Below are 27,582 nucleotides of genomic sequence, written 5' to 3' on the forward strand. Positions count from 1 at the left end.
GTTGCTCCAGCGCCAGTGGGGATCGAACGGGCACTGCAGGGGCTGCGGACAGCTTCACAGTGCTGCACTCAACCGCCTGTGCCACCAGAGAGGCCCTATCTTTTTTTTTTTTTTAAAGATTTATTTTTATACAAAGCTGGGGTACAGGCCAGAGGCGCAGGAGGGTGAGAGGATTCACCATAGACAGAGCTGGGAGCAGAACAGGCAGACAACTGAAATACACTGCTGAGGGGAGCAGAGGGCGCAATAGGAGAGGTCTGCCACATCATGTGGGAATCTCCCTGGACGGCCGGGAATCAAACGCACACTGCAGAGGCTGCAGACAGCCTCACAGTGCTGCGCTCAACCTGCTGCGCCACCAGGGAGGCCCCAAGGATGTATATATCTTTAAGATCCTATTTTGGGTAATCTGATGATATTTCCAGGATACAAAATTCCATCTAGTGTGATCTATATATATACAAGCAGATTGGGAACTGTAGCCAACTTAAAGAGTTCTATAATATATCTAATTATATCATTTAAAAGTTATCATAAGCTGAATATAGCTGCTACTAGTTTAGTTACAAAGGACAGCAAAGAATTCAATACTTATATCTGAATTTTATAGGCTCAAAGCCACAACTTCTAGATTGACTAGGTTGCTAACATCTAGTAAATTAACTACTACCATGTGGTCCTGACTACAGACAAGCACATGAGTCCATTTGAAATGTTTTGTTTTCTTAAAATGATAAATATATTTAATACTTAGTAATAAGATGCAAGACTACTGGGATACCCCTTACTATTCTGTTCATTTCAAAAATCAGATTAATTTGTACCATTCTCCACAATAAAATTAAACCAAGAAATAATATGTAAGTTAAATTTTGATAAGAATTTTAGAAGACAGCATTACACTGGTATTTAAAAAATAAAATTATGGAGACAGTGCCAGAATAAATGATAAAATAAGATAATGGACTGGAAATATCATACAATAATACTAGTAGGTATCTCTAGGTGGTTGAGCTATGGGTAATTTTAATTCTCTCTATTGTTTGTATTTGCACTTGACTAGAATTGATTAGAATATGTATTTCAATGTAACAGAGAAAAAAGTTACAAGAGATAAAACTACATGTAAAGACTAAGAAAATTCTCAACTCATGCTTCAATTTATTTTGCTCATAAAGAAGTTAAAAAGTCATCACCTATTTCACAAAGTAGTATCACATACAAAATAAATATCTATAATAAAGTTTTTCCATCATTGCTTAAAAAATGAGTGTATTAAACATTACCTTTACAACACATAGGACTGTACTCCTCCTGAGTTCATGTGCAGGAAGTGACGAGAAGACAACTGATCATCACGAACAAGCACAAACCCACATAAATTGTCACATAACACTTAACTTGGGAGAAATAACTTATGAAAAGTAATTCTTTTTAAAGCCTCACAGCAACAAATTGCATGTCCTAAAGGAGGCTGTTGATTTCTAATGCAATATCTTACCTGTTTTTCATTAGCCTCAGCTCTCGCTTGCGTGTTGCTTCTTCTGCTAGTTGCTGGGGACTGTGCAAACTTCCTGGTGAGGCAGCCATCACTACTCCCTGTGGCAAAGCAGAGGTTGGGGCTCGGATCTGGTAAGTTGGCATGTCACCAGTGGCGGCTGTAATGAAACAAAATATTACAAGCTTATATAGTTTACAACTTGATATTTTATATAAAACTGACCTGGAGATAACATGGTTCTTTTTACATATCATTAAGAAGTGATCTTACTAATGTTTAAAATGCAAGTATTATAGAAATTTTAGGTATTAAAGAACTCCAGCCTTTGGAACAATGATATTCATTCAGCATGCTGTTTTCAAGGTAGAAAAATACCCTAATGCAGGTTAGAAAGGTTTTGATGTTGTTGTTGTTTTAATCAAAGGATAATGTAGAGAGGCTTTCAACAGATAGTTTAACCTGAAATTAGTGGTGTGGTGATAAATGTTTGACAATTTCCTCTAGAGAGGAAATTTCACAAATAAATAGAGTCTATTCACAAATAAAGCCTATTTCTCAGGAGGAAAAGAATAAAATCCTGATCTATAGCATTTGTCTATTCCCATGAAGTAAATACTTTCACCGTACCAATTTCAAGTACCAATGTGATTTCATTGAATGTAGAGTTGGGAAGACATACACAGTAAGTAGCCCACCATACAGATAAAAATAGATGCAAATAATCTAATGAACATAGATAAAATAATTAAAAACAATGAATTTTTAGTGTTTTAATGTAACCTTTGTTTGTGTCTATATGTGTATATATATACACACATACATATATTTATGTGTGTGCATGTAGCTTTTAATAATGCCTATTTTAAAACCAGCCCGCAAAAATCTGGAAAATTTAACAATGGGCTCTAACAAATCAGTGGGAAGTGACTATAACACACCACTGCAAAAATTTCATTTCAGCAGAGTATCTCCATCTTCTGACTATCCCAGTTAAGAGATTTTCTTAAACCCTGTATCATACCTGAAACAGTTATTGTATGTCTAAGTATAAGACCAATCACCAGAAAATGACTGAGGTACTAAAAGGAATCTGGCTCACTGTGTTTTCAGTTTAAAAACAACCAACCAAATGAAAAACAGCAAAGTTCTGCTTAAAACTGGTTTCTCTGGGGAAAGAAAATTTTTGTGTTTCTTTGGCTTCTTGAGATAACACATTTTTAAGTATTCATTTTTTAAAAAATATTTTCTAATTATCATCAGTTAAATGACAGACTTAACATTTATTTAGTATTCAAGCTGAATACTAAATGTCAGTCCTCAAAGTCTCTGAATTTATAGTCAAAGTTTGTCTGTCTTCTGCAATAAACACAACTTCCTAGAAAAGACAGATGGATTTAACTGATGAGACATATGTCTACCACCATTGTTTCAACTTTGAGAACATATGGTGCAGAGTTAATGTGACACTGATATTACAAAATACATGCTCTCTCAAAGCTGAATATATATGAAAAAGATTTTAAAAGGCTATAAATTCTATAAAAATTGGTCTGAAACAAAATGTCAGTCAAAATATGAAAAATAGCACTTCCATAATGAATTAATACCCAATGAATAAAAACAAAACTTTACCCAGAAAAGTTTTTCACTTATGTGGAAAAACTTGACTTTTCACTAAAAAGTCAAGCAATTTAAAAAGTCAATAAAACTTCTATCCATGTGATTCTTTTTAGTTCCTCCCCCTCAACCCCACTCAAAAATTAGGTGAGAAAAAAACCAAAAAATGTGATTTGGCAGGATGATTGCTTTAAAAAGTCTTCATAAGATTGACAAAAATACCACTTATAAGATTATACTGCTTCTATATGTAATTAAAAAAACAGTGGTGATCAAAAGTAACTGTGATAAAAATAATCATCACCAGCAAAATCTCTCAGAAAACCTAGGGAAGCTCCTAAATTGGTTTTTGTGACTATTTAAAATACTGCATAGAGAGATCACAGATGTCTCATATGTTGGAGACAATTTCATAGCTCTGTAATATTTCAGAAGATAATTTTAAAACCAGTCATAAACACCTCACTAAAGTTTTTTTGTTTTATATTTTAATCATATTATCAAAGGAGATAGAATGAAGCACGAAACATAGTTCCCTCTTCTCTTTACCCACATCAAGGGAAGAAGTTTATGAGCTAATAAAGGCTGAAACAATGAAATAGCTGAAGGCAACACAGGTTTTCCAAAATTGGAACAGTGAGTGACGAATGAGAAATCTAAGTATCACTGTGTTGGCACTGCAGGCAGTGTGGATACAAACTTGATCTAGAGTGGTTGTTTCTATACATCACTTACAATTATCTGCAATAAAATTAATAGAAAGGTACAGACGGGATCATTATACTGTCGATCTAGTTTTGTATCCATCTATTTTCTGTACTATAAAGTTAGAGCAGAATGCTGATATGTTATACAAAAGTTAAAGAGTATTCATTTTTTTTTTAAGGAAGGGGTGGGAATAATTCATAGATAAAAAAGAAAGTTCATTTACTGATATTAATCAGAAATGGTTCCAAACGTTTGCCTGTTTCCAAAAGCTCAAAACACCCTGAGAGGACTCAATTTGGCACTATGAAGAATAATGGCAATTCCAAAGAAACATTCTTAAAACATATTTGAGCAACAGCTCAGGAAAAAACATCACTTTGAAATGTAGCTTGGAAAAAATTGTATATTTGAATGCACTTCGTTCTTGGATGTTAGCTAACAAATAGGCTTTTATTACAAGTTTTAAGACATTGTAGATATTCATTTTATCTCCTTCAACAAAAATCAGATGTGTAGCTCATTAATTAAAACATAATATAGATAAATTAGTAGGAATTATTATAAATTTCCATAATAGCTCAAAGAATCTATATGATGGCACATTTCTAATGGTCACTGAATAATCAATGGATTATGTTTATATATGACCTTATTAATAAATACATTAAAAAAAAGATGGGCAAAGGGAATCTCTTCTTCTGAGGAAATCCAATGTCAAAACATTCTGTTTTTTGAAACAAATTATAAAAAAGTTTTCATCTTAACTTCAGATGTCATTTACTATCATTTTAGTGGTAGGTTAAAGCAGATTAGATACCTAAGATTGCAGTTCACAGAAACATCCTATGTTCTTTAATATGTTTTCATCCCTGTGTCCTTTTTTTAAAGGCCAATTCCTGTCCCATCTTCTACTAAAAGTATCCAAATTAATATTTATTCTAGAATTTCAAGGTATGTTATCTTCAAAAATAGGTCATCAGTGGCTTTAAACTTGCAATTGAAAAAACAGAATAAGAAAAAAATTTTTTTTAAAAAATATATTTTTTTAAAGTTGCAAAAACTTTAAAAAAAGTCAGATATATATTTTTTTTTAACCATGGTATCCCTTAGAATCTAGTACTTGGTATATTAATAGGGGCTTGGTGAGTTTATATGTGCACTATGAAGTAAATTTTGAAATTCTCAGAGTTATACACAAGCCCACTGTCATTTTGAGTGTTTAAAATAGCAGTCTTATTATTGTAAGACTATTATTAGCTACTATTATAGCTGGGCCTTTAAGTCTTTAACATTAGACATGGAAAATTCTAATGATGCTTCGTATTTATTCAAACTGTCCATTCTTGATAAAAAGCATTTCCTAAATCTTCCCTTATATACTAGTCATCTAACCTGGCATTACAGAAGCAGAAGAGTTGTATTGATAGTGTGTTTTTAACCATCTGTCTCCTGACATGAAAAATATTTTTTTAGATTTAATATCAAATATTTCATGGGAAAAGAAAATTCCTAGAACTCTCAATTCTGGTCATTAACTTCATACCTCTCTTTGCAAGCTTTAAACACGGTACAGCAGAAAAAGCATGGGATTTGGAGTCTGGGTTCTAGTCCAGCTCTGCCACTTACCAGCCATGTGATTTGGGGCAAGTTCAGTTTCCTCATCTGTAAAATGGGGATACAGTATCTCATTTAATACTCACAATAAACCCTGTAATGTATGTCAAAGTGTCTAGCACAGTGCCTGGCACATGGTAGGCATTCAGCAAATGTTAGTTCCCTTCCTCTTCCCTTCCTTAAGTTCTGAAAGACAATGTTCCAAATTATGCTTATATTCTACATAAGTTAAAAGGTACATAACATCCATAAATATATTTTCCCTGGGAGTTTCCCTTCTAACAAACCTGGGGGACAGAATGAAATGTATGACTCTATTTCTTATCTTTTCTAAAAATATGCCCATTAAAAAGTTTTAAAAATTTAAGCTACATTTTGCTATATCCCTTTAGAGAAATAAAAGATAACAGAAAATGTCCTCTTCAATATATTGCATCATTAAAAACAGAACTTCAAATGTAGAGAATCACAAATAACCAAATGATTAATCTCATCAGACTGGTAATAAAAAAACTGAAAAACCTCTCATTTCTAAGAAGAGGAACAAAGAAAAAAAGAAACCCAGCCAAATGCCTATCTTGATATCTTCTAAAGTTAAACAATTTATCAATACCCCAAACGATGGTGATTTTATCCAGTTGTTTGTTTATTGAGATCTCTGTAGTACTGAACATATTAATTGAAATAAAAACAGTTTAATATGTGGAGTTGCTACCTGCATATTTCATTGCACTATGTGTCACTAATCGCAAATACATCCAAATAATGAGTAACCGGGTTACCATAGAAGTCATATTAATAACTAGGGGACTTCTTTCCCTATTGACATTTTCACTGTTCTTTTTTGGAATTCTCCCTCCCTATCACTGTATCAGTATTTCTAATGCCCAAATTGGATGTTCTTGCTTGGTGTCTCACACTGTCAAAAAATTTCCCTCCTCTATTGTTCCACTTTTTCAGCAACATTAAATCCTACATAAACGTGACTATTAGGCACTAAACATTTTCAAACGTGTTGACAATTACTGTAATACAGAAACCACATAGAATTAAGTTATTACATATTTTTACTTAAAGTTATACATAAGGACCCTTTCCTAAGTTGTTTATTAAATGAAAATCTCGAGTCAAAAAAAAATGTGAAAGATGAGAAATTATGAATATTGAAATTTAAAGTTCTATATAATGACAAATATATGCTGCATTTTCCTATGAGAGTAACAATATTCTAGGGGGAAAAAATCAATCTTAACTACTTAAAATGATACCAACTTCATTTTGTATATTTTATAAGTAGTATATAAACTATGCTATTATACTCATGTAACAGCATTAATTCAAAATGTCATGTGAATTTTGAGGAGCAATGAATATGGTGTGAACAGAATTGGACAAGGAGTCTGAAGGTCCACTTGCTAGTTTTTAAACTTACTAGAGTCATTTACCTACCCTGACCTGTGTTCTATTACATGTGAAATAAATATGTTTCCTTAGTGCATCATCTTATATGTAAGGGAGAATGCAGGAAAGTACTTCTCATCTAGGATATTTAAATATGGTTTCCTGGGCCTCCCTGGTGGCGCAGCGGTTGAGCGCTGGGTTGTGAAGCTGCCCGCAGCCTCTGTAGCGCCGGTTCGATCCCTGGCCACCGGGTGAGGGTCCCATATGGCGCTGCAGACCTCTCCTGCTGCCCACTGTTCCCCTCAGCAGTGTATTTCATCACTCTGCCTGTTCTGTTCCCCGCTCTGGCTCTGGTGAATTCTCTCACCCTCCCGCGCTTCTGACTGTACCCAGTGCTTGCTTCTGACTGTACCCAGTGCTTGTATAAATAAATAAATCTTTAAAAAAAAGTAATTAAAAAAAATATATATATGGTTTCCTACTCTTTAACCTATATTACCTATTTTCTACTCTTTAACCTATATTACCTATTTTCTATGGATTTCTCATGATCTTAGTTTCCTTGATCACATTTACCATATTTTTTACTTGCTTATTTGTAACAGTGAATGATTTTTAAAGTTTACATATATTCAAGAAAGCACCGTCATAATTATTTTATTAGGTAATATATTCATAGAGGCAAATAAAATAGTGAAACAAAAATCCCAAATTATATTTCATTAAATATTTTTCAACAATAATGGAAAAGAGTATGTAGGAAATTTCAGTTAACCTTCCATACAGATTTGGAATTTTATAGAAACTTAGGGGAGATAAGTGGCTTGTCATTTTCACTACCAAAATGATTTTAACTTTCTCTGCTACCAACTTTAAGAAGTTATTACAACCTGATCTAAACCATTCTATTATGTGAAAGTTTCTAAGCAAAAATCATTTCCAGTAGCCTCCTTTCACAAAGGTAAAATGGAATCTGTTCTCATAAGTCAAATGTTAAGTATGACACTGTTTTCTAAATTTTATTAAGTTGAAATGTTGAAATGTTTGTTTTTAATAATTCAGAAATCTAGGCTGTAAATAACTTAGTAAAATTTTTCAGACTCAAGAGTCCAAAAGATATGGAGTGATACTCCTAATATAATCAGCTTACAATTATAGCCAAGACTTATTTCTAATAAAAATTTAAACCATATTCAACAGAATCAGTAATATGATTCTATACAAAATACTCACTTTCCATATTTGATTCCACGATCCATTCTATAATTAAATGTTCCTAAGACCTTTCCCAGGCCAGCCATTATTGTTAGGAGCCTGATTTTAGTTTAGACAAGTTTTTCAAACTACAAGGTACAGATTATTGGTGAAAAAGTGAACTTTATAGGTCAAGAAGAGCATTTAAAGTCAGAAAAGGTCAGATAAGTATGAATACTTCACATTTGGTTAAAAAAGCATTACTTCGGACATTTGTTTTATAAAAATGTAGGGTAGATGAACACGCATGCACACACACACACACACACACACACACTCACACACACACCCAGATATACTGCACTATGATGGTCAAACAGTTTACATGCCAGTGGTCTACATCAATTCACTTGGTTTGCCGATCTAGACCATTAGTCCAGATTTCAGAATCCAAAGACCTGAGTTCTAAAGTCGCTCTATTATATTTTTTAAAAATCCCTTAAACCCTCTCCTCTTTGAGCTCCTTAATGGAAAAATATTTATGTGCTTGTGTATATATGTATTTGTATTTTTCATGTTTAAAAAGCATTGATTCTGTGAGGAACTCATTTCCAAAAACAATGATTTCCAAAGGCACAATGAGGTCTTGTGAAAAATTTGACATTTAAAGTTCTGGCATTTTGAAAATTTTAACTTGGAAATTATGTGCAACATTGGATAAAATTGAGTATGAAAAAAATCTCCCAGGATGGTATGTTTATTCTGTAAACATAAATGTACAAAACTGGTCATTTATTCACAAGCAATGCTTAAAATTTTATGCAAATTTTTACCTTAAACTTTCTTTATATGTTTTCAAATCATTTTATTTACACAAGCCTTTATGCCTAGACAAGTCAAACGGAGCACTGAAATTACAAACTTAGTGAAGACAGAAATAATTTTTAGAAAATAGATATATGCACAAAAAAAGAACAAATTTGGTTCTAAGTATCAAAGTTTAGATTATATCAAGACAATCTAAAAATTTGTCATTTGAGAGCTTCTGCAATCTGTAGCATTTCTAAAACTTCTTTGTGACAAACAATAATTCTTCAAGATAATTAAAAAAATTCAATACAGGTCTTACAATGAGATTATTCTACCTATAAAGCGTTGAGACCCATTAACTCTAAAGAGCCGAATTGCGGTGAAGCTGTTTAAGATCACCCATTCTTCATGAATTCGACTACAAATTCATGCCTGAGTTAGAAATAAGACATCACTGAAGAAACAACACTGAACCACAGAAAGGACATCAGCAACTGAGTCGAAATTACCACCTGTAACTAAGAAAACCAAACCGTGGAAAGAATGACTGGATTACAAACTGAAACAGCTGCGTCTGGGGCACAATACTCACACATGCACTTCCTTCCCTGAGCACCAGAGGGCGCCCTGAAACGCGAGTTGCCCAGGGTAAAGCCCCAGCAGGCGCCCCCCCTCGCCCTACGCTGGCTGAATCCCTCAGCAGGGGCCCAGCAGGAGCTCAAAGAACCCCTAAATGGCCAGTCCGCGCGCAGTTCTGCACGCAAGAGCATGACAGGCTTCATCGAGGTTCCCCCTGGTTAAGGGGATACTTACCGCACCAGAAAGGCTAAAGCAAAGCTTACAAGAAAAGCTATGCAGTCTATGAGCGATCTTGGAGGAAGAGGTGGTGGCGAGCTAGTTAATGAACGACGCTAAATTTGTCAGCAGTACTTGACAAAGCAGAAAGGAACTGACTAAATCACAGCATGACTAGGGGCTGACGTCAATGTGCAGCTCGCTTGGAGTTTAACTTTTCCACTTCCCTGCCGAAACACGATTCCAGGAAATGCAATGACGTCAGCCGTTTGAACTCAGCAGAGGAACAGACCATTTTAAATACAGGAGGAAAGAAACAAGTAGTTACACAAACATCCCTAACATGCTGACTTTTCCTATTCTGTTTGGGGCTACATTTGTACACAGCAACGAAACTGGAAGTTTAAATCTTTACCATTCGAACAGAATATCTTTTAACTTGTAACTGCATTAGGTTTGCAACAGGTTGCAGACGAAGTAGAGACAAATGAGGGGGTTGGGGGTGGGGGAAGGGCCGATTACTGTTTTGGCCAAGTAAACAGTAACACTGAGCAGAGAAACAATCACACATATATGATGCCTTTACACTACTATTACAATGTGCTGAGTGTGTGTGTATGTGTGTGTGTGTGTGTGTATAAAGAAACTTCCTACTCCTCAGCCACTAGAAAATACTTTTTGAAAACACTCAGAGGTCCCTAAATAATTTTTTATATTAAAAAAAAAAATTTTAAACCCCTCTTTGAAATTCTTACCTGTTTCATCTCCAGTTACAGCCATGATGGGTTTCTGCATACAGTACTGTCTTGTTTCCTCTATCACAGGTCAATATAAAGTGTTCCAAACTAGCAAGCTTGTGCAGGATAAGTAGGAGTACTGACATCACAATGACATCACTAGCCTATCACTGCCATCAATTTGCTTTGTCACAGACCGAGCTCACTGAAACCAAAGCCCTATAAAAAAACCTTCCTGTAATAAACAATCCTAATGCTTTTCTCATCTTTATATAAAAATCTGTTGAGATGGATTCTGGCAAAAAATGTCTCATTCACATTAAAAGTTGCATGGTTTTTCTTATGGACTATTATTGTGTGTCCAAGGTTCTTATGTAAACAAAGAGAGCATAAACCACATATATTTTTCATAGCTCCTAAGAGGAAAAAAATACTTGGAGATAAAACAACTGACAATACAGCAGGAAGACACTGACTTACACAAAAGTATATTTTATAGGCACCTCTAAATTCACCATTTAAGAATTATCCAACCACCTTAATTCACATGACACCTTTTATTTGCTGAACTTTGCTATACCTCTGTAAAATCTAGCTATTCTTAAGGTGACACAGAATTTGCTAATTTCACTTGAAAAGAGTAAATAAAAAATTCTTTATGTCAAATGCAGCAAATACTATGTAACATTCATCCATAAATATTAAATTGAACCATAGGAATTTGCTGACATTTAACTTTCTGGTCCATAAAAACAGCAATTTCATGTAACTGAACATTATGTCACCAAATCAAAATTCCTTGAAGAGTTTTGTGACTTAAAAAAATTAATAAGGTAATCATAATTGCAATCATAAATTTAAAAATACATCAAATTTTATTTTGATCACTTAGTAAAGGTTCAATGCATGGAGAACTAGCTCATCATAGGAAATTTAACAACTGCAAGATTTGAAAAAAAAATAGTGGCATATATTCAACAATATAATAAGCCATAGCCTGGGAAGAAATGATTTGCATTTCTAAGTGACATGTCACTGAGACCTTTTGTCTTTTTCAGTGGGTTGAACAAAGCCCATTCCATTGCATGACCAGAATTTAACTTGATCGATTGTATGTCAATAAAACGACAGTCTACCACATTCTTGCCTTATTCAAATAAGCATGTTCTAGTCAAAGCAAGGACTTTACACTCTGATGCTTAAGAGGTAAAACATCAGGAAGTAACCATGTTTCTATTTCATAAGAGCATAGGAACTGAAAGACCTCTTGGCTAAGTAAGAAAGTCTGGGGTCAATCTAGACATCAATCCAGTCAGAGCCTCCATGAAAGATTCTTTTCCATCCCAGTCATATCTTTGAAAACTTAGTCAATTTTATTTCACATTTCACAAAGTTCAAAGTAATTTTAGTCTCGACATTTCTTTAATTGACACTTAGGTGCTCAATAAATATTAGAGGAAAGAAAGGAAGGAGGAAGCTGGTTGCTTGGCTGACTATTGCTATTAGTAAAATTTTAATATATTCTCTAGGCCAGTTAAGTGCAGTTAATCCGCACATAGAGCTAATAACATTTTCACAGAGGAAGTATATATTACTTTCATTCAGTAAATGTTTATGCATTTATCATACGATTTATCATATGTCAGGGACTATGCTAGTCACCAAGAATCCCTGTCCAAACAGAAGTTATCATGGAGGGAGGACACAGACAATCACAATACAGGTGATATGTGCCCCCAGATGGTGCAGTGGGAATTCACAGGGGGTTATCTAAACCAAATTTGGAGGATCAGGGACGGCTTCCTGGAGGAAGTAAAGGTGAGAAAAAGAAAAAGGTGGGGGAGGGAAAGAAGGAGGGAGGGAAGGAGAGAGAGAAAGTACATGCACACAAGCACATGGCATATAACAGGAAATGAAAGAAATTCAGCACAGGACTACATTTCAGAGAGGGATAAACTGAGTGGCAGACGGCTGGCAAAGGAAGCATCTTTGGGCCATGTTAAGGATATTAGACAAATAATAGGCAGTCATTTAACAGTTTGAGCAAGAAGCTGACATGATTAATTCAATTTTAGAAATACTACTCCAAGCTGCAGAATGGAGAGTGTAATCAAAAAAGGGAAAAGGTGGAGGCAGAAACTTTTGTTTTAAAGATATAATACTAGCTCCCAGAATCACTGGGAGATAAAGGAGTAGAGACTGGTTGAATTTTCAGGGACAATTCCCAAAAAACAGGGCTGAGCAAGAGCTGTTGCTACCACATTATTAGATCAAGAAGTTGCTCCACACCACCAGCTTAGAGCTGCCAAATGGCAGACTAGTGCCCATAGCCTTGCCCGAGGTCAGAAGGGATCACAGCTGGAACAAGGATTATGACTGCAGGGGTGGAGTGGATTGAATAGACCTGTGATTTAGCTAGGAAGAAAAATGGATGCAGAGGTATGGATGGAGAGGTGTAGGGAGAGTAAGCAGGGACAGTTAGTACATTGCTGAAATAGGGTAAACAAAAAGATTTGAGATGAGGAAAAATGGATGTGGTTTGGACTTAAAGAGTGGGAAATCTGTGTGGGATATAGAAGTAGCCAGCGGGAGAATGGAGCACGTCACTGAAGGCATGAGCGGGGAAGAGAGAGAATTTAAATCGGGCCCAGGATACAATCCTGAGAAACAGTACTAATACTTAGGAATCAGGCAAAGGAAGATAAGACCAACAAAAGAGTCTGAACTAGAGTAGGAGTGGGAGAAGAAAAAACACCAAGAACGTACTATCAGGGAACCGAAGGAAGCAGACTGAGGGATTACAATACTGTGACATGTAAGACCTATATAGGGGATCTTTGTCTATGGTTCCTGCCTTATGGCTCATAAAACCCTCGGCATTTTCTGAGCAGTAAGAGCAATAGGACCATTTGTCATAATAGTGGGTCTCTTGTCCTCAATTCCTGAAATTGCTTCAGAGTTATAAAGATGAAATCTTGTTATTTATACAAGCCCCTTTCCACCACAACTGTGTTTATGTTAAAGAGGCGACTTTGAACAGAATCTAAAAATGAGGGCTGGTTGCCAGGGGGACTAACCAGGAATAGAAGAATAGAATTTTCAGTCCCACCTCCAGACCTCCTAGGGAGAGGCAAGGGGTTGGAGGTAAATCAATCACCAATGGTCAATGACTTAATCAATCTAATGAGGCCTTTCATAAAAACCCCAAATGACAGGGTTCACAATCCTGCACAGTTGGTGAACACAAGGAGATGCTGGGAGAATGGCAACCTGGAGAGGACATGGAAGCTCTGTGCCTCTTCCCTAAACTTGCACAATGTATCTCTGCCATCCAGTTGTTCCAGAGTTGTTTCTAGTTAAGTAAAATGTTTATCTGAATTTCATAAGCTGCTCTAGCAAATTAATTGAATCCAACCATTTCTTGGTTCTCTGGGAACTTCTGATTTTATAGCCAGTCAGTCAGAAGTACAGGTAACAACTCAGACTTCAAACTGGCATCTAAGGTCCAAGGACAGGGTGTGGGAGCCTCCCTTTATAGTGGGTTGGTCAGAAGCACAGGAAAAAGCCTGGGCTTGCAATTGGTATCTGAAGAGGGAGGCAGTCTTGTAGGAATAACACTTAATTTGTGGACCTAGATGCTATCTTCTAGTAGATAGTGTCAGAATTAAGTTGAACTGTAGGACACCCAGCTGGTGCCACAGAACTGATTGCTGGTATGAGAAAAAAAATTCTCCTTCCCTGCCAGCACACATTTCAATTGGCTGCAGAATCATTAACTGGTTCCAGAACCATTTTAGGACTCAATCAAAATAAAGATTGAGAACTCATGGGCCTCCCTGGTGGCGCAGCGGTTGAGCGCTGGGTTGCAAAGCTGCCTGCAGCCTCTGCAGCGCCGGTTTGCTCCCCGGCCACCAGAGGAGGGTCCCACATGGCGCGCAGACCTCTCCCTCAGCAGTGTAATTCGGTCCTTCTGCCTGCTCTGCTCCCTGCTCTGGCTCTGGTGAATTCTCTCACCCTCCTGCGCTTCTGACTGTACCCAGTGCTTGTATAAATAAATAAATAAATCTTAAAAAAAAAAAAAAAAGATTGAGCACTCACAAAAAAATTCATGTGACCTTCCAATAGGATGAGAGTGTAGAAGGTGGACAGAGACCTAGACAAAAATGACGACAGACCCTGTTATGTTAAAAAAAAAAGGACAATTTTAAGTCCAAGTTGATACCTGTACTTCTGACTGGCTATAAAATCAGAGGTTTCCAGGGAACCAAGAAATGGTTGGATCTGATTGATTTGTTAGAGTATGAGTACGCCTGGATGCCATTATTTTAAAGAAAAAGAAGAAAGGAGAAAAGAAAACAAGAGGACTAAAGACTGAAAAGGGAGAAACACAACATCTTATTTGTATTTGATATAAGCATTTCTGTATAGTACACAGATATTCATGAAGAATCTGCATATTATTGTTAGATTCAACAAGGTTGATCAACTTTTCCCCTGACAAAAAAGTCAGTATTTCTCTATACTAGAAACATCTAGGAAATATAATAGAAAGATGTCATTCATAATAACAACAGAAACCACAAAGCATTTAGGAACTAAACAAAGAGCATTAAAGATGTCCATGAAGAAAATTTTACACATAATATTGTAAACCAATGTTACCTCAATAAAAAAAAAAAAACCTCACAAAATTTTAAACTGTTAAATAAGACCTGAATAAATGAGATATCCTATGATTTTAAACAGGTCAATTCAACATTGTCAAGATTTCAGTTTGCCCTAAATTAACTTGTAAATTAAATGCAACCTCATTACTGGTACTATTACTTAGAAATTCAAAGTTATGGAATAACTTTAATCTGGAGATGCATACATAATAACTCACAAATAGCTAAATCAACACACACTTACAGAACTTGTTCTGTAAGATAATAAACCAATATGGTACTGGCATATAGAAAAAAAAGACCATTTGTACAAAATTGAGTTCTGAAACAGATGAACCTACTGTACAATTAAGGTTGCCCCATGAAATAATGGGAAAAAACAAACCATTAATAGTGGAACACTGGCTTCGCATGTAGAGGGAAACAATATCAATTCCTACCTAATACAACATACAGAAGTGAACCTCAGTGACATAAGGGACCTAAATGTGAAAGGTAAAACTATAAAGCTAACAGAACATAAAGTAGGAAAGTACCTTTATGATTTACAGGAGAAAAACACGTCTTAAAACCCTCACAGCACAAAACTTATGTTTGTATTATCTAAGTCAAACATAATTTTCTAAACTCTGTTGTGTTGTTAAAATATCAAGTTTACAGTAGATTTTTCATATTTAAAAAGAAGTAGGAGAAATTATTCCTTAAGATTATTCATTTAGATAGGTAGGGTTCATATATATGGGGGTAACAGCATTGGTGGCTTTATTTTTACATTTAAAAGTAAACATTAAAGTACTGGGTAAATACTCTAAATATTTTTTTACTCCATAAATGCCACCAGTTAAGTTTTTCATACACTTTTATACAGTCCACATTAACCCCGAAAATACCTAGGAGTGAAGTTAATTATCATTGAGTGATCAATTATAATTTTCTTTTTCTTTTTTCCATACTTAAAAATCGTTCAGACTAAGAGAATGGATGTTATTCTTCTTAAAATTAGTGCTACATCATAAATCCTAAGCAAATGGATGAAGAGCAAATGACATAAATTAAAACACAGGATTTTTGGAAGTTCTATTTTTTTCTTATTATAATGAGCACAACTGAATAAAATTAAAATACAATATAACTCAAGCTTAACTGAAAATCTTAGGTTCCCCTGTAAGGCTAGGGCTATATCCCAAACAGTTCTATTTCATCACTGTCGGCTTCCATAAGAGGTAAAACAGGTACCTCAGAATTCAAATGAAATAAAATGGTCTAAAGGAAAAATAAAATGAAACATTTGGATGAAATAAATTGTCTAGAAGCTAGAGTTGAGTGTAACAGCTGGGGAAAAACCCAAATTCACAAATCTCCAAGATTTGACACTAGAATCTATTAGGTACAAAATATAGCCCCCCAAATGATGGATATATAATTAAAAAAAGTATTCATATTTCCAACTTTGTTTTTTGTCATGCTACTCTGAATTTAACCTTTCTTCAGAACCAGTAAAACCTGCTAAAAAGTAAATAATACAATTTATTTAAATTGTTTAATGTATTCAAAATATTTTTCTACAAGTGTCTTCCCCCGACAATAAAAATCTACCTCTTGTATATTCAAAAACTAAATTGTGTGATATAGTAATCTATAGATATTCTAAATGTATTAGGATTAATAAAATATACCTTGAACAACAACCTGGCTGCCTGGGACAAAGAATTGCTGTGTGCCATCAGCTGATTGTGCTGCATACTGTACAATTGTAGCACCTGGTGGAGGAGCTCCTGAATTTGTCATTGTTAATGCCTGTAGTCCCTGAACACCATCAGATCCTGGGTTAGAAATCTGGATTGCTCCACCTTGGGCTATAGCAACTTAACAGAAAAAGAAAAGAAATATTAGAGAATTTCAAGATTCATTTGTAATAATTTCATATTGGAAGAATATAACTGGATCTACTGGTTACCATTGATTTTTATTCTCATGCTACCCTTATTTCTCTTTGTTGAAATTGAGAAGGAATATAAGGCCCTCCTTCATAGGATAACATCCTGAAAAAGCTCATAAACATTTGAAAATGATATATTCAGAACTGCTTGAAATACATAGGACCCATGGAATTTTCCTACATTGTGGCATCCATCCAACTAAATTATTATTTCAGAGGAGGAGTGGAGGAGATACAGACAGGGAAAAGGTTCAGCTTGATTTTCTCCATTCTTTCATACATTTTTATAAACAGCATTCCTTTAACATTTAAGAAATCATCAGAGAAAAGCCACTGAACATCACTAGTGAATTTGTACCTTGCTTTAACTACTTTTCTAATTTATTATCAAAAAAGCTTTTAGGTGAACAGATATCCTATATTTTAATTTTAAACCTCAAATCTACAAAACTATAACCTTCACTGTTTTGGCTTACTTGACCATTTCAGGAGAATCCTGAAGTATAAAGTGTTATGTTGGAAAGTTGAACCTAATTCCAGGAAAGGACCTTAAAAGGTTACTGTATTGAAAGAATTTGTGCTACAATATTTATCTCTATCAAGTATTGAATAACTACAGCTAATGGCAACAAAACTGAGGTAGAAGTCCTCTAAATATTGAGACTTGCCAGTAATGTTTAAAAGTTAACATATTAACTGAAAGTTTCAAAAGAATAATTGATCAAATGTTTTACTTTAAAATTTCACTGACAAATAGACAAATAAGTACTGTTTAAAATATGAGAGTTCTGCATACTTTAACATAAAGACTATGACTGCATTTTTAATTTAAGCACTAGAGTTCAAGGAGAACCAAGGGCTAGTCTCCTAACTAGACTTTACAAGGAAGATAAAAATAACACACTTTAGTATAACACAAATCAGAAGTAAGCCTTGCAAGAATGTTACTGTTTTGTCTAAAGTATACTCTCAATATTTCCAAGTCATTCCAAATGTTTTTAACAGTATCTAAACAAAGGACCACATAGGTGATGACCTTATCATATAAACCTGTCTGAACTATCGAAAAGAGTAAAAGAGTAGTTATTTTAACCTACAATTGTCCAATACAGAAAGATAGGATATTTTTAAAAAGATTTCAACATAGATACAATCTGTGTTTTGGTTCACTGACAGGCTACTTATTAGAGTTATGATTGACAGAAACTCGAGAATTAGCTGCAAAATGTCAATAGTGCCGAGATTGAGAAACCCTGATGTAATATCACTCTATCTGGCTCATCTAGAGCATAATATTCTGCACACATTTTAAAAACAAGATTTCACCATGACTCTGTAAAGATTTCAAGGCTTTTATGATTCATGCCTGACAATAAAAAGGTTAGGGAGAGATCTAAATATGTCTAACTTTCTGAAAAGTGAAAAAGAAGAGATATTCCTTTCTTGTAGCTTCATAGTTGGACATGAATAAATTTCACGTTATCATATGAAACTAAGTATTTGAATGTGTATTTTCAGCTGACAATTAGTTGCTGTCATAGAAATAGTGTATTAGAAAGAACAAACAGGCAGTTCATAGCTACAATATATAAGCACAATGCCTCGCATATAGCAGATACTCAATAAGATGAGTGGTTACCATTTACTTAAGATAGACTAACTTATAAGCAATGTAAGCCACTTGTGAATGTAGAAGAGTCAAATAAAGCATGGGTTCAAATTCTGATTATTCAACTTTTTTCAATGTCAATAGTTATCAAGCTTTTGAACTGTTAAAAAATCTGAGTAGTTGCTCAGTACTATGAAAAAGGTAGACAGTAAGTTCTTTACTTTTCATATTTCCCCTTTTCCTCCAATAATATTTTTCCACAATTCCAACAAAACTTCTCTGCTGTAACACTGTGAAAAGTTGATATATCAAGAATTTGTTCCTCTCATCATTTTCTGATCAAATCTCTCTCACACACACACACTCACACACATGAAGCTGGCACTATAGGGGAAACATTTCTACTGATAAGCCTTATACTTCAGTGTTTGTTTTTTATTACAAAGGTGTTTGATTTTGACATTATCAAATGACAGAGGACTTTTCATTTAAAATGTTACCTCTCATTTTACACCTTGGCTGCTTCATGATATTTAAAATAGGCTTTGTGTGTATGTGTGTGTGTTCAAAAAATGTGTGGTGGAAACTCTGTTACAGTAAACAGAGAAATTAAATAGAAAGGAGAAATATTATGAAACTGAATGACTTCAGTTATTTAAAAAAAAAAGATGGAAATTTTCTAGCACATTCACCCCCAATTTTTTTTATTTGATCCGAGTATTTCAAAACAAATCCTAGATATCATGTTTGGCTAATCATTTTAAAATAAAATGATTGACCTTTATCAAGGCCACTAGTGACTAATGAAAATAAAATACCTTGTATTTACCACTAATTTTACTTTGAAGACCTAAGTTTTATTAATGCTTCCTTGGACTGACACAAGCAAATGAAGCATAAAAGTTCTTCCTATGGCTAGATACATTTTTGCTGTTAACAAGAGGAGTCTGCTGTAAACTATAAATATTGATAGGGACTCAAGCAGAAATAAAAGTGTCTTATTATTTTGGACTATCTGCATCCTTATTTTCCTTATTTAAGTATGCCTTAACATTACAATTTTATTAAATAATTAAAATTGAATTAAAAATGATAATCTTAAATTCTATTTCAATGTGCATTTTAATTGATTCAAGCCTACTAGTATAGTATATATTCATAGTAATGATGGGTAGAAGTTAGGCTCCTGTCCTCCTCCTCTAGGCAGTACCTAACATTTTTTTACCTACAGTCTTACTTAGTTATATCCCATAATTAAGTAAATCACACTACACTCACTAAACATAGGATACACCGACTTAAATGATTAAAGAGTTTGTCTAAATAGACAACTCATTAATTTACTAAGTACTTTCCTGCTAAGTTAGTTTTAGTCATTACACAAATGTATAGATCCTTTATATAATCATGGTTTTTAGCATGGTTTCCTCATCCCCAATTTACCATGTATTATGGTAACCAGAATCAATCCTATCAGCTAGACTATGCAATAAATTCTAAAACATATTTTTGGTGCACAGAACTGTGTCTAAAAAATCTCCTATTTCCACTACTCAGTTACTGAGTACTTTTCTGCAAGAACTATTAAAATTATTGAAGTGAGGGAAATAGCACTTGTGGAATGGAAATTAAAGAATTTTTGTAAGAAAGTTTTTTGTAAAAAAAAAAAGCTTTAATAAAAAATATTTTTAAAGGGGCCTCCCCTGGTGGCACAGGCAGTTGAATGCCAGCGCTGTGAAGCTGTCCACAGTCTTTGCAGCGCAGGTTCGATCCTGGCTGGCCGCGAGGATCCCACATGGTGTGGCAGACCTCTCCTGCCTCGCTTGCTGCTCCCCTCATTAGTATATTTCGTCAGTCTGTCTGTTCTGTTCCCTGCTCTATCTCTGGTGAATCCTCTCACCCTCCCGCACAAATGGCCTGTACCCCGGTTCTTGTATAAAGTAAATAAATAAATCTTTAAAAAAATAAAAAATATTTTTAAGCCCTATATAATCAAAAATAAGGAACAAGAAATAAATAAGGGTAACAATAAGGGTGGATAACTGATAAGAGTTTATGAGTAGAATTTTTTAAAATTAAGATTTCATATGATCACTTTTCACTTGATGCCTACATTTTTTAATCCTAAACTTGTATATATGAGCTAATTAATACACATAAACAAGTGTTTAATAAACTATAATTTAAAGCCATCTTTATTCCAAATAGCAATAAATAAGCCATAAATAAAATGCCTTTATGTTAACTTTAAAAAGAACAGCAGACTTTTTTCGAATGAATTCTCAGATTTAAATATAAAAGGTGAGGGGGCCTCCCTAGTGGTGCAAGGGTTTAAGACACAACCTATGAAGCTGTCCTCAGCCTCTGCAGCATGAGTTCGATCCCCCGGCCAGCCAGAGAGCAACCTACATGGCGTAGCAGACCTCTCCTGTCTTGCCCACCGCTCCCCTCAGCAGTGTATTTCAGTAGATCTGTCTGTTCTGCTCCCCACTCTGTCTCTGGTGAATCCTCTCATCCTCTACACCTCTGACCTATACTCCAGCTGTTGTGTTCATAAATCAATCAATCAATAAAGAAATATAAAAGGTGAGCATGAAGGAGAATCTGTGAGTACCTGTGCTTAAAAGCCCAGAAGTGTATGCCCAAGAAGAAAGATGAAAATAGCCTGGTACTGTTAACAACATCAACACCAAGGTTAAAAAGGCAAGATTTACATCAAATAGGCAGCTTCCATGTTTGCTCTGAAAGTTGCTTTAGGAGAATCTAAGCAAAGTTGTTGTTAAGAATAAATGCAACAGCATTTACTTTAGAATGTGTAAGCTTATGGTGTGCAAATTCCTCTAATGAAGAAATGGAATAGGTGTGTATTCACGAGTCTCCTGAGAATTCTGAATTCTTCAAGCAGTTCACAAAGTTCACATAGACCTTTTTTCAAAATGATTGGGATTGACACTTACCTTTGGTGTATAAGAATTCCAGTAAAGATGAGTTAATAGACTCATCTTAACAACGCTCCTAGTGAAATAAAGTAGAAGCAAGCAGAGAGACAAGGGACATTTAGAAAAGAAATAATTTGAAGTCTTTGATGACAGACCTTAATTGGCAAGGGAAGAGATTTGGTACACTAGAGTGGAAGTTAAAAAAATACTTTGTGAAGAAAGTTGAATGAATTAAGAAACATCAAACATTTAAATTTCTTTAGTTGCTTTCACTATAAATTTATGAATTCACTTCAATTTAATGCAAAACTTGAATATAGCAAGTAACATTCCTTGCTAATTCTAATATTATCTGAACCCCTACCTTTAAGAAATATTCTCCTGAGCCAGAACAGATTTTCTTCAACATGAATAAATGTCAACTGGCATACAACAAACCTATCACTAAGATCTTAACTTCCAATAAAGATTTTGCAATGTAGCTCACTTTCTTAGTGTTGCAATAATAAATTCCTGCCTATTTTAAATTATTTTTGGGCCTCCCCGGTGGGCTGGGCACAGTGCTGTGAAGCTGTCCACAGCCTCTGCAGCGCGGGTTTGATTTCCGGCCAGCCAGGGAGATTCCCACGTGGCATGGCAGACCTCTCCTGCTGTGCCCGCGCTCCCCTCAGCAGTGCTTTCGGTCTGTCTGCCTGTTCTGTTCCCCACTCTGTCTCCGGTGAATCCTCTCACCCTCCCGCGCCTCTGGCCTATACCCCAGCTCTTGTATAAATTAAGGAAAAATAAATATTTTTTTCACTCCCAGGGAGTAGCCTATTCTATATCAGTTCTTAGTTTTTGTGATTGGAAAAAAAAAAAAAGTTAAAATAACAATGTCAACTTCTGTCAGATATCTAGCCTTCAATTGTTAAAAATGCAATTACTTGGATATGGAAAAACCTGAATACACTTATTATTTCTTCAACTTTGAGCTACAAAGCCCTTTATTTAAATCCAACTAACTCATTACACCAAAATAAAAATAATTTAAAATAATAACCTTTGGAAAAAAGAAACAAAGCAAATTTGGGAAGAAGGCCATTCATTGATAAAAGGGGAGGGTTGGAGGAGAAGATTATGAAAGGATCTCAAAAATAAATACATACAAATACATACAAAAATCTTCAGAAATTCTAGTAAAATAAACTCTTCTAGTTCAAAAACCAAAGGACATAGACCCGTTTCTATTTCTACGTATGTAGGAAACCAAAGCATTAATATCTGTTAAGTTGTTCCTCATGTGAAATATGACTAGTAAAAATGAATTTTTATATGTACATTTACCTTCCAATTAAAGGTCTGCTAAAAGGTTTAAATGTTAGAATTTACTTTTCAAATAAAACATCTAGCAATATAAACAAGTGTCACTAAATGTCTAAGAAATATATTTTTAACAAAGACAGTATTGCTTTTTACGAACCAATAAATAGCTATTTTACACCTGAGCAAAACACATAAAACAAGCACAATTTATTAAAATAATGCCAGTTCATATTGCATGAGTCAAAATTAAGAAATATAAATAACTGACAAAGACTTCTTATGTGGCAAAGAGATAAACTTATGACTTCTACAGATTCAATTTCTAATTCTCAATCAGACCCCCTGACTCCACTCCATCTCACTCCCACACCCAAGGCGATTCTTAATGCTGAGTCCCGCTGTGGGTGTATACTGAGAGCACAAGAAATAAAGGCTTCAACACTGCTGGAGAGAAAGTTTAATGACCAAGAATGAGACATTGCCACAGCTACTTTACTTTTCTGTATATTTTGTACCAAAAGTGGCACATCTCTTTCCCCTACTTTAACCTGTTACTCCTTTTGTCCTTATGCCAACTACGAGTTTGGCACTTTAGTACTATTCCCACTTCAAAGACTACAAACCTGAGATAAAGCTTCTTGCTCTGATCCAGTTGGTCAATGAAGAGACCAGAGTTTCTTCCCTACATCATCTCTACTTTCCACTTTCTCTCAACCAAGTATGTTTTCATGATTTCAAATTTTCACCTAATTAATCTAGGCAAATTAACAATATTCCTTCCATATCATCTTGTAAAAAAAGATCACTGCTTCTATCAATTTCTAAGTAACATTAGGGAAATGCCAGGGAAATGTCTAAGATGAGAGCAACTTAAATCAACCCTCCAAATTTTGAGATGCCTTAGCATTATTTCAGCTGTAATTTCCAACTTTATCCCTATCATGACACAAACAAAAAATGATAAAATGTGTACAGCCCTCTGCACAAGGCCAGAACTGGCCAGACAGGAGGTTCCAGCACCTCCAAACCCTGCCCAAACACTCTGGGGAAAGAAGGGCATGAGGAACACAGCACTCGTCACCAGTGTGCTGCAAACCAAACGGGAAGCTCTCAAAGTTCTCAGACCCCACCATATATTCCCAGTGGGTCAGATAAAAAGACACAGAAATCAAAGAAGTGATAAAAGAGAAATGACAGTGAAAACTTCAAGGTTTCATTCTTACAGACAATGGAGAGTTCTCTTTTCCTGACCTCACTTTGCATGTCTGACCAGTTCCCTAGAGAGGGACAAGTATACACCAATATATAGTTGTAATAAACAAATTATACCCCACTGCTACAAAGTATAATGGTAGGGGCTACCCAAAGAACAGAGTTAACCAAAGAATTGGTTTAATACTTTAAATCTATCACCCCTATTAGAAAAACTCTCAAAAAAAAAAAAATCTATAAAAGCTCTTGCCATACATTAAAGATTACAACTTGCTTTAACAGTCAAGTCTTAAGATATGACACTTTTTCTAGGTATTACTACTTTTAAAAAGGAAACAGAAAATATACCTCTAAAATTATAAAACTGTCTTTGGACCAACACAGTACTTAATATCATACATATTCCAGTCCTAACAGCGTTTTTTTGTTTTAATTTTTTTCCTGTCATTTCTTCTCTCCTTTTTTTTCTTCCCAGCTCTACTATATTACTAAAGTATTTTTATATGTTAAATATTCTTGATTTGGGGGGCTAGTGCTTTATTTGGAACAAAAAGCACAGAGTTAATAGTCCATTAAAATGCACAAGACTAAATGTGAATGTTATCTGTTTATTTAGAACTTTTGGTGCTTAAAATTTCAAATAAAAATCATCTGTCCAACTGCTGTAGTTTTTAAAAGTTAAGTCATTTTTCCATTCTCTTCTAGGAAATACTACAGCACAAATTAACACAGTAGCTAGTAGTAAAAACAGAATTACACATAAAACATAATTTAGAAAATATATATACCTTTTTAGGTCAATAAGTAAAACATAATTGTTGGTAACAAAAGCCAACAAGAATGAAATACAGACATTTATATCTTATTATGTTTGCATGCACCATAAAGACAACAAAAAACAGTTAAGTTTTAAAATTTTACTAAACATGAATATAAACATATAAATAGGAAAAGCTCTCCCTGTGTTTTTATTCCCAAATTTTCTTCTATTCTAGGCAATAAAAATATTTTTACTTTTCAAAAGTATATGACAACTATCAGTACAAATGTCTTATTTCTTTAACATGTAGTTTCATTCTATCATATACAGTTTAGGTATTAAGGAGCATTTTAAAAATGGAACTATTTAAGGTCAAAACCTGAGTTGCTTCAGTGTAACCAGAAAGCACTTAAGCTAGCACTGTATCATATCAAATTGCAGCATACATACTGTATTGCCCCGTGCTAGTCTGATATATGCTAGTTGGTACTGCCATGGTAGCGATGTTAGGTGGCGTTCCTTCTTCCTCTGATTTTTCTTCTTCAATCTTGGGAACACCAGGCACATCAGAGGAAAGTTCATTCAGTATTTTTCTAAAATATAATTTAACACAAATAATAAGATAAAGCAAAAGCTATACAGAAAGAATTGGTTTGCCTTTTTGGAAAAAACATTACAGTACGAAACCTAATTAACTTACCTATAAGAAGGTCTTCGTGAAAGGATTTCTCTACGTTTATGAGAATCAATTACACCTTCTGATTCTGCAGACTCATCTGTCTCTGCAATTGTTGCTACCTGTAACACAAGAGTTTCTGAAATGCATCATAAAATATATAATCTCCTTTACTCAGAGAACAGTGATTAAGGATCTCTGTGTGCAGGACTAAGCTGGTAGTTGGGGGGAGTATACAATAGAAAACACTACACTTACGCTGATGGAGCTTACAAAACCTGGCTAAGGAAAAAAAGTATGGACACAAATAGTAATGTTGTAGAACAAGTATGTGTAGAAGGAATGGTACTGACAAAATAAATACTAAAAAAATGCAAATGAAAGTGTGTCTGGAAGATCAAGTAAGGCTTCATAGGACCACTTAAGACCTAAGAGCCCAACTCTGAAAGTACTTTCACAAATCCAGCAGGGAGTGAGTAACAGCGGCAGACAAGGTATCTTGATTTCACTGCATTCTTCACAATATCACAACTGACTTGAGTTAGGTCCAAAGATATTTGGGCCTAGATATTTGATATTAGATACTTGATAGGTCCAAAGAAAAAGAAATATTTTAGCAAGTAAATAAGTCTAGTTAAAGTAAGGATTTATATTACAAAAGTTTGGGGTTTGATGTTGATAAAGTCTTGAAAGTTAGAATAAGCAATTTCTCCTTTTAAAAAATCAGTGTTGGGCCTCCCTGGTAGCTTAGCGGGTTGCGTGCAGTGCTGTGAAGCTGTCTGCAGCCTCTGCAGCACAGGTTTGATTCCCACATGGCGTGGCGGACCTATCCTGTTGTACCCGTTGCTCCCCTCAGCAGTGTATTTCGGTTGTCTGCCTGTTCTGCTCCTAGCTCTGTCTCTGGTGAATCCTCTCACCCTCCCCAGCTCTTGTATTAAAAAAATAAATAAATCTTTAAAAAAAAAGATCAGTTTTAAGCATGATTTAATTTGTTCAAGTATAATACAATTAACATGATTATGAAGGAAAGTCAGAAAACTAAAATAATGAATTCTGTACAACATGACTGCTTTCAATCTGTTCAGTCATTTATGATTCAGGGTCTAGGGTAGTTCTGAATTTACAAAATTCACTTTACTCTCTATTCAAATTACATGGGAATTTGATCTGGGCAAAATTAAAAGAGCTTATTAAAATATCAACAATATTAAGCAGGAATATATAATTCTTACAGCACACAGATGTGTATATATCGTCACCCAAACAGATAACCATGCATCTTTAGTCAAGGATACCCCATATATAAGCACACTCTCCAATAAACAGAACTTATTAGGAAAAATTTATTATGTTCACACAATCATGTATCACCACCCTTTACACTGATCCACTTTGCACTGGGTTTTCAACCATCTCTTACATAATCATAATACCATCTCCCCTTATATCAAGCAAGCTATTTATTTCACCCATTTTAGAAAAATAAAAGCTGAAATTCATAGATAGAGTTTAGGTGACTTGCATATTGTTTAACAGGTAGAAATTCTAAGACAAAATCCACTGGCATCTCTCTCTCTATAAAAATAATTAAATCATTCATTTAACAAAATTTTGCCTACTGGAATGTAAGACATTACTTCCTTCCAACATCAATCAAGTTAAAATTAAGTAGAAATAACTATACCCCAATAAAAGGTGTAATACAAAAAGTAAAGTAGGCTTTTTGTTTTATAATTAGGGTCAAAAACAGAAACTCTTGGAACAAAGGGTTATCACAGAAAAAAAGAAAACAAAGGACAATGCAGAGGATTATTTACGCTTCTGAGAGACACAGGAAAAGATATTTGTGCTGTAAAGATAATCAAGCTTTTGATGCATATGGATTTATAACTCCAAATATATGTTGCAACCATATTCTTATTCTGCAATAAACTGTACTCAAATAAGAATAAATATGTGCATCTACGTTTTCCTCAGATATTTTTTCAATTAGGGTCAAGTAATTTCAATGAAGATAATAAAATGACTTTAAAAAGGAACAGAAATTAACTTAGTAAACAGAAAAGCATGTTTTAAAAATACATATTTTTTACTTCTATTA

The 27,582-nt window shown here is 34.6% G+C and overlaps 1 protein-coding gene across 17 annotated transcripts in view; it reads right to left on the minus strand.

The window, feature by feature from the left end:
• CREM (cAMP responsive element modulator) overlaps window positions 1-27,582 on the minus strand; it is a 70,742-nt gene that overhangs the window by 8,039 nt on the left and 35,121 nt on the right. For 8 of the 17 annotated variants that reach the window (XM_037510441.2, XM_037510446.2, XM_037510439.2 and 5 more), the window contains 5 exons: window positions 25,506-25,603; window positions 25,256-25,398; window positions 16,721-16,909; window positions 5,453-5,488; window positions 1,502-1,658 (listed from right to left, as the gene is read on the minus strand). In XM_037510441.2, the coding sequence (XP_037366338.1) occupies window positions 1,502-1,658; window positions 5,453-5,488; window positions 16,721-16,909; window positions 25,256-25,398; window positions 25,506-25,603 (623 nt within the window). Of the gene's footprint in view, window positions 1-1,501; window positions 1,659-5,452; window positions 5,489-9,658; window positions 9,867-10,395; window positions 10,544-16,720; window positions 16,910-25,255; window positions 25,399-25,505; window positions 25,604-27,582 lie in introns of those variants that run through there. The other 9 variants (XM_037510443.2, XM_037510456.2, XM_037510442.2 and 6 more) reach the window with 5 other exon arrangements.

The sequence above is a fragment of the Talpa occidentalis genome, unplaced genomic scaffold, assembly GCF_014898055.3.
Source record: "Talpa occidentalis isolate TD23 unplaced genomic scaffold, MPIMG_talOcc4v2.1 talOcc4.14, whole genome shotgun sequence".
In the NCBI taxonomy this organism is placed as follows: Eukaryota; Metazoa; Chordata; class Mammalia; order Eulipotyphla; family Talpidae; genus Talpa; species Talpa occidentalis.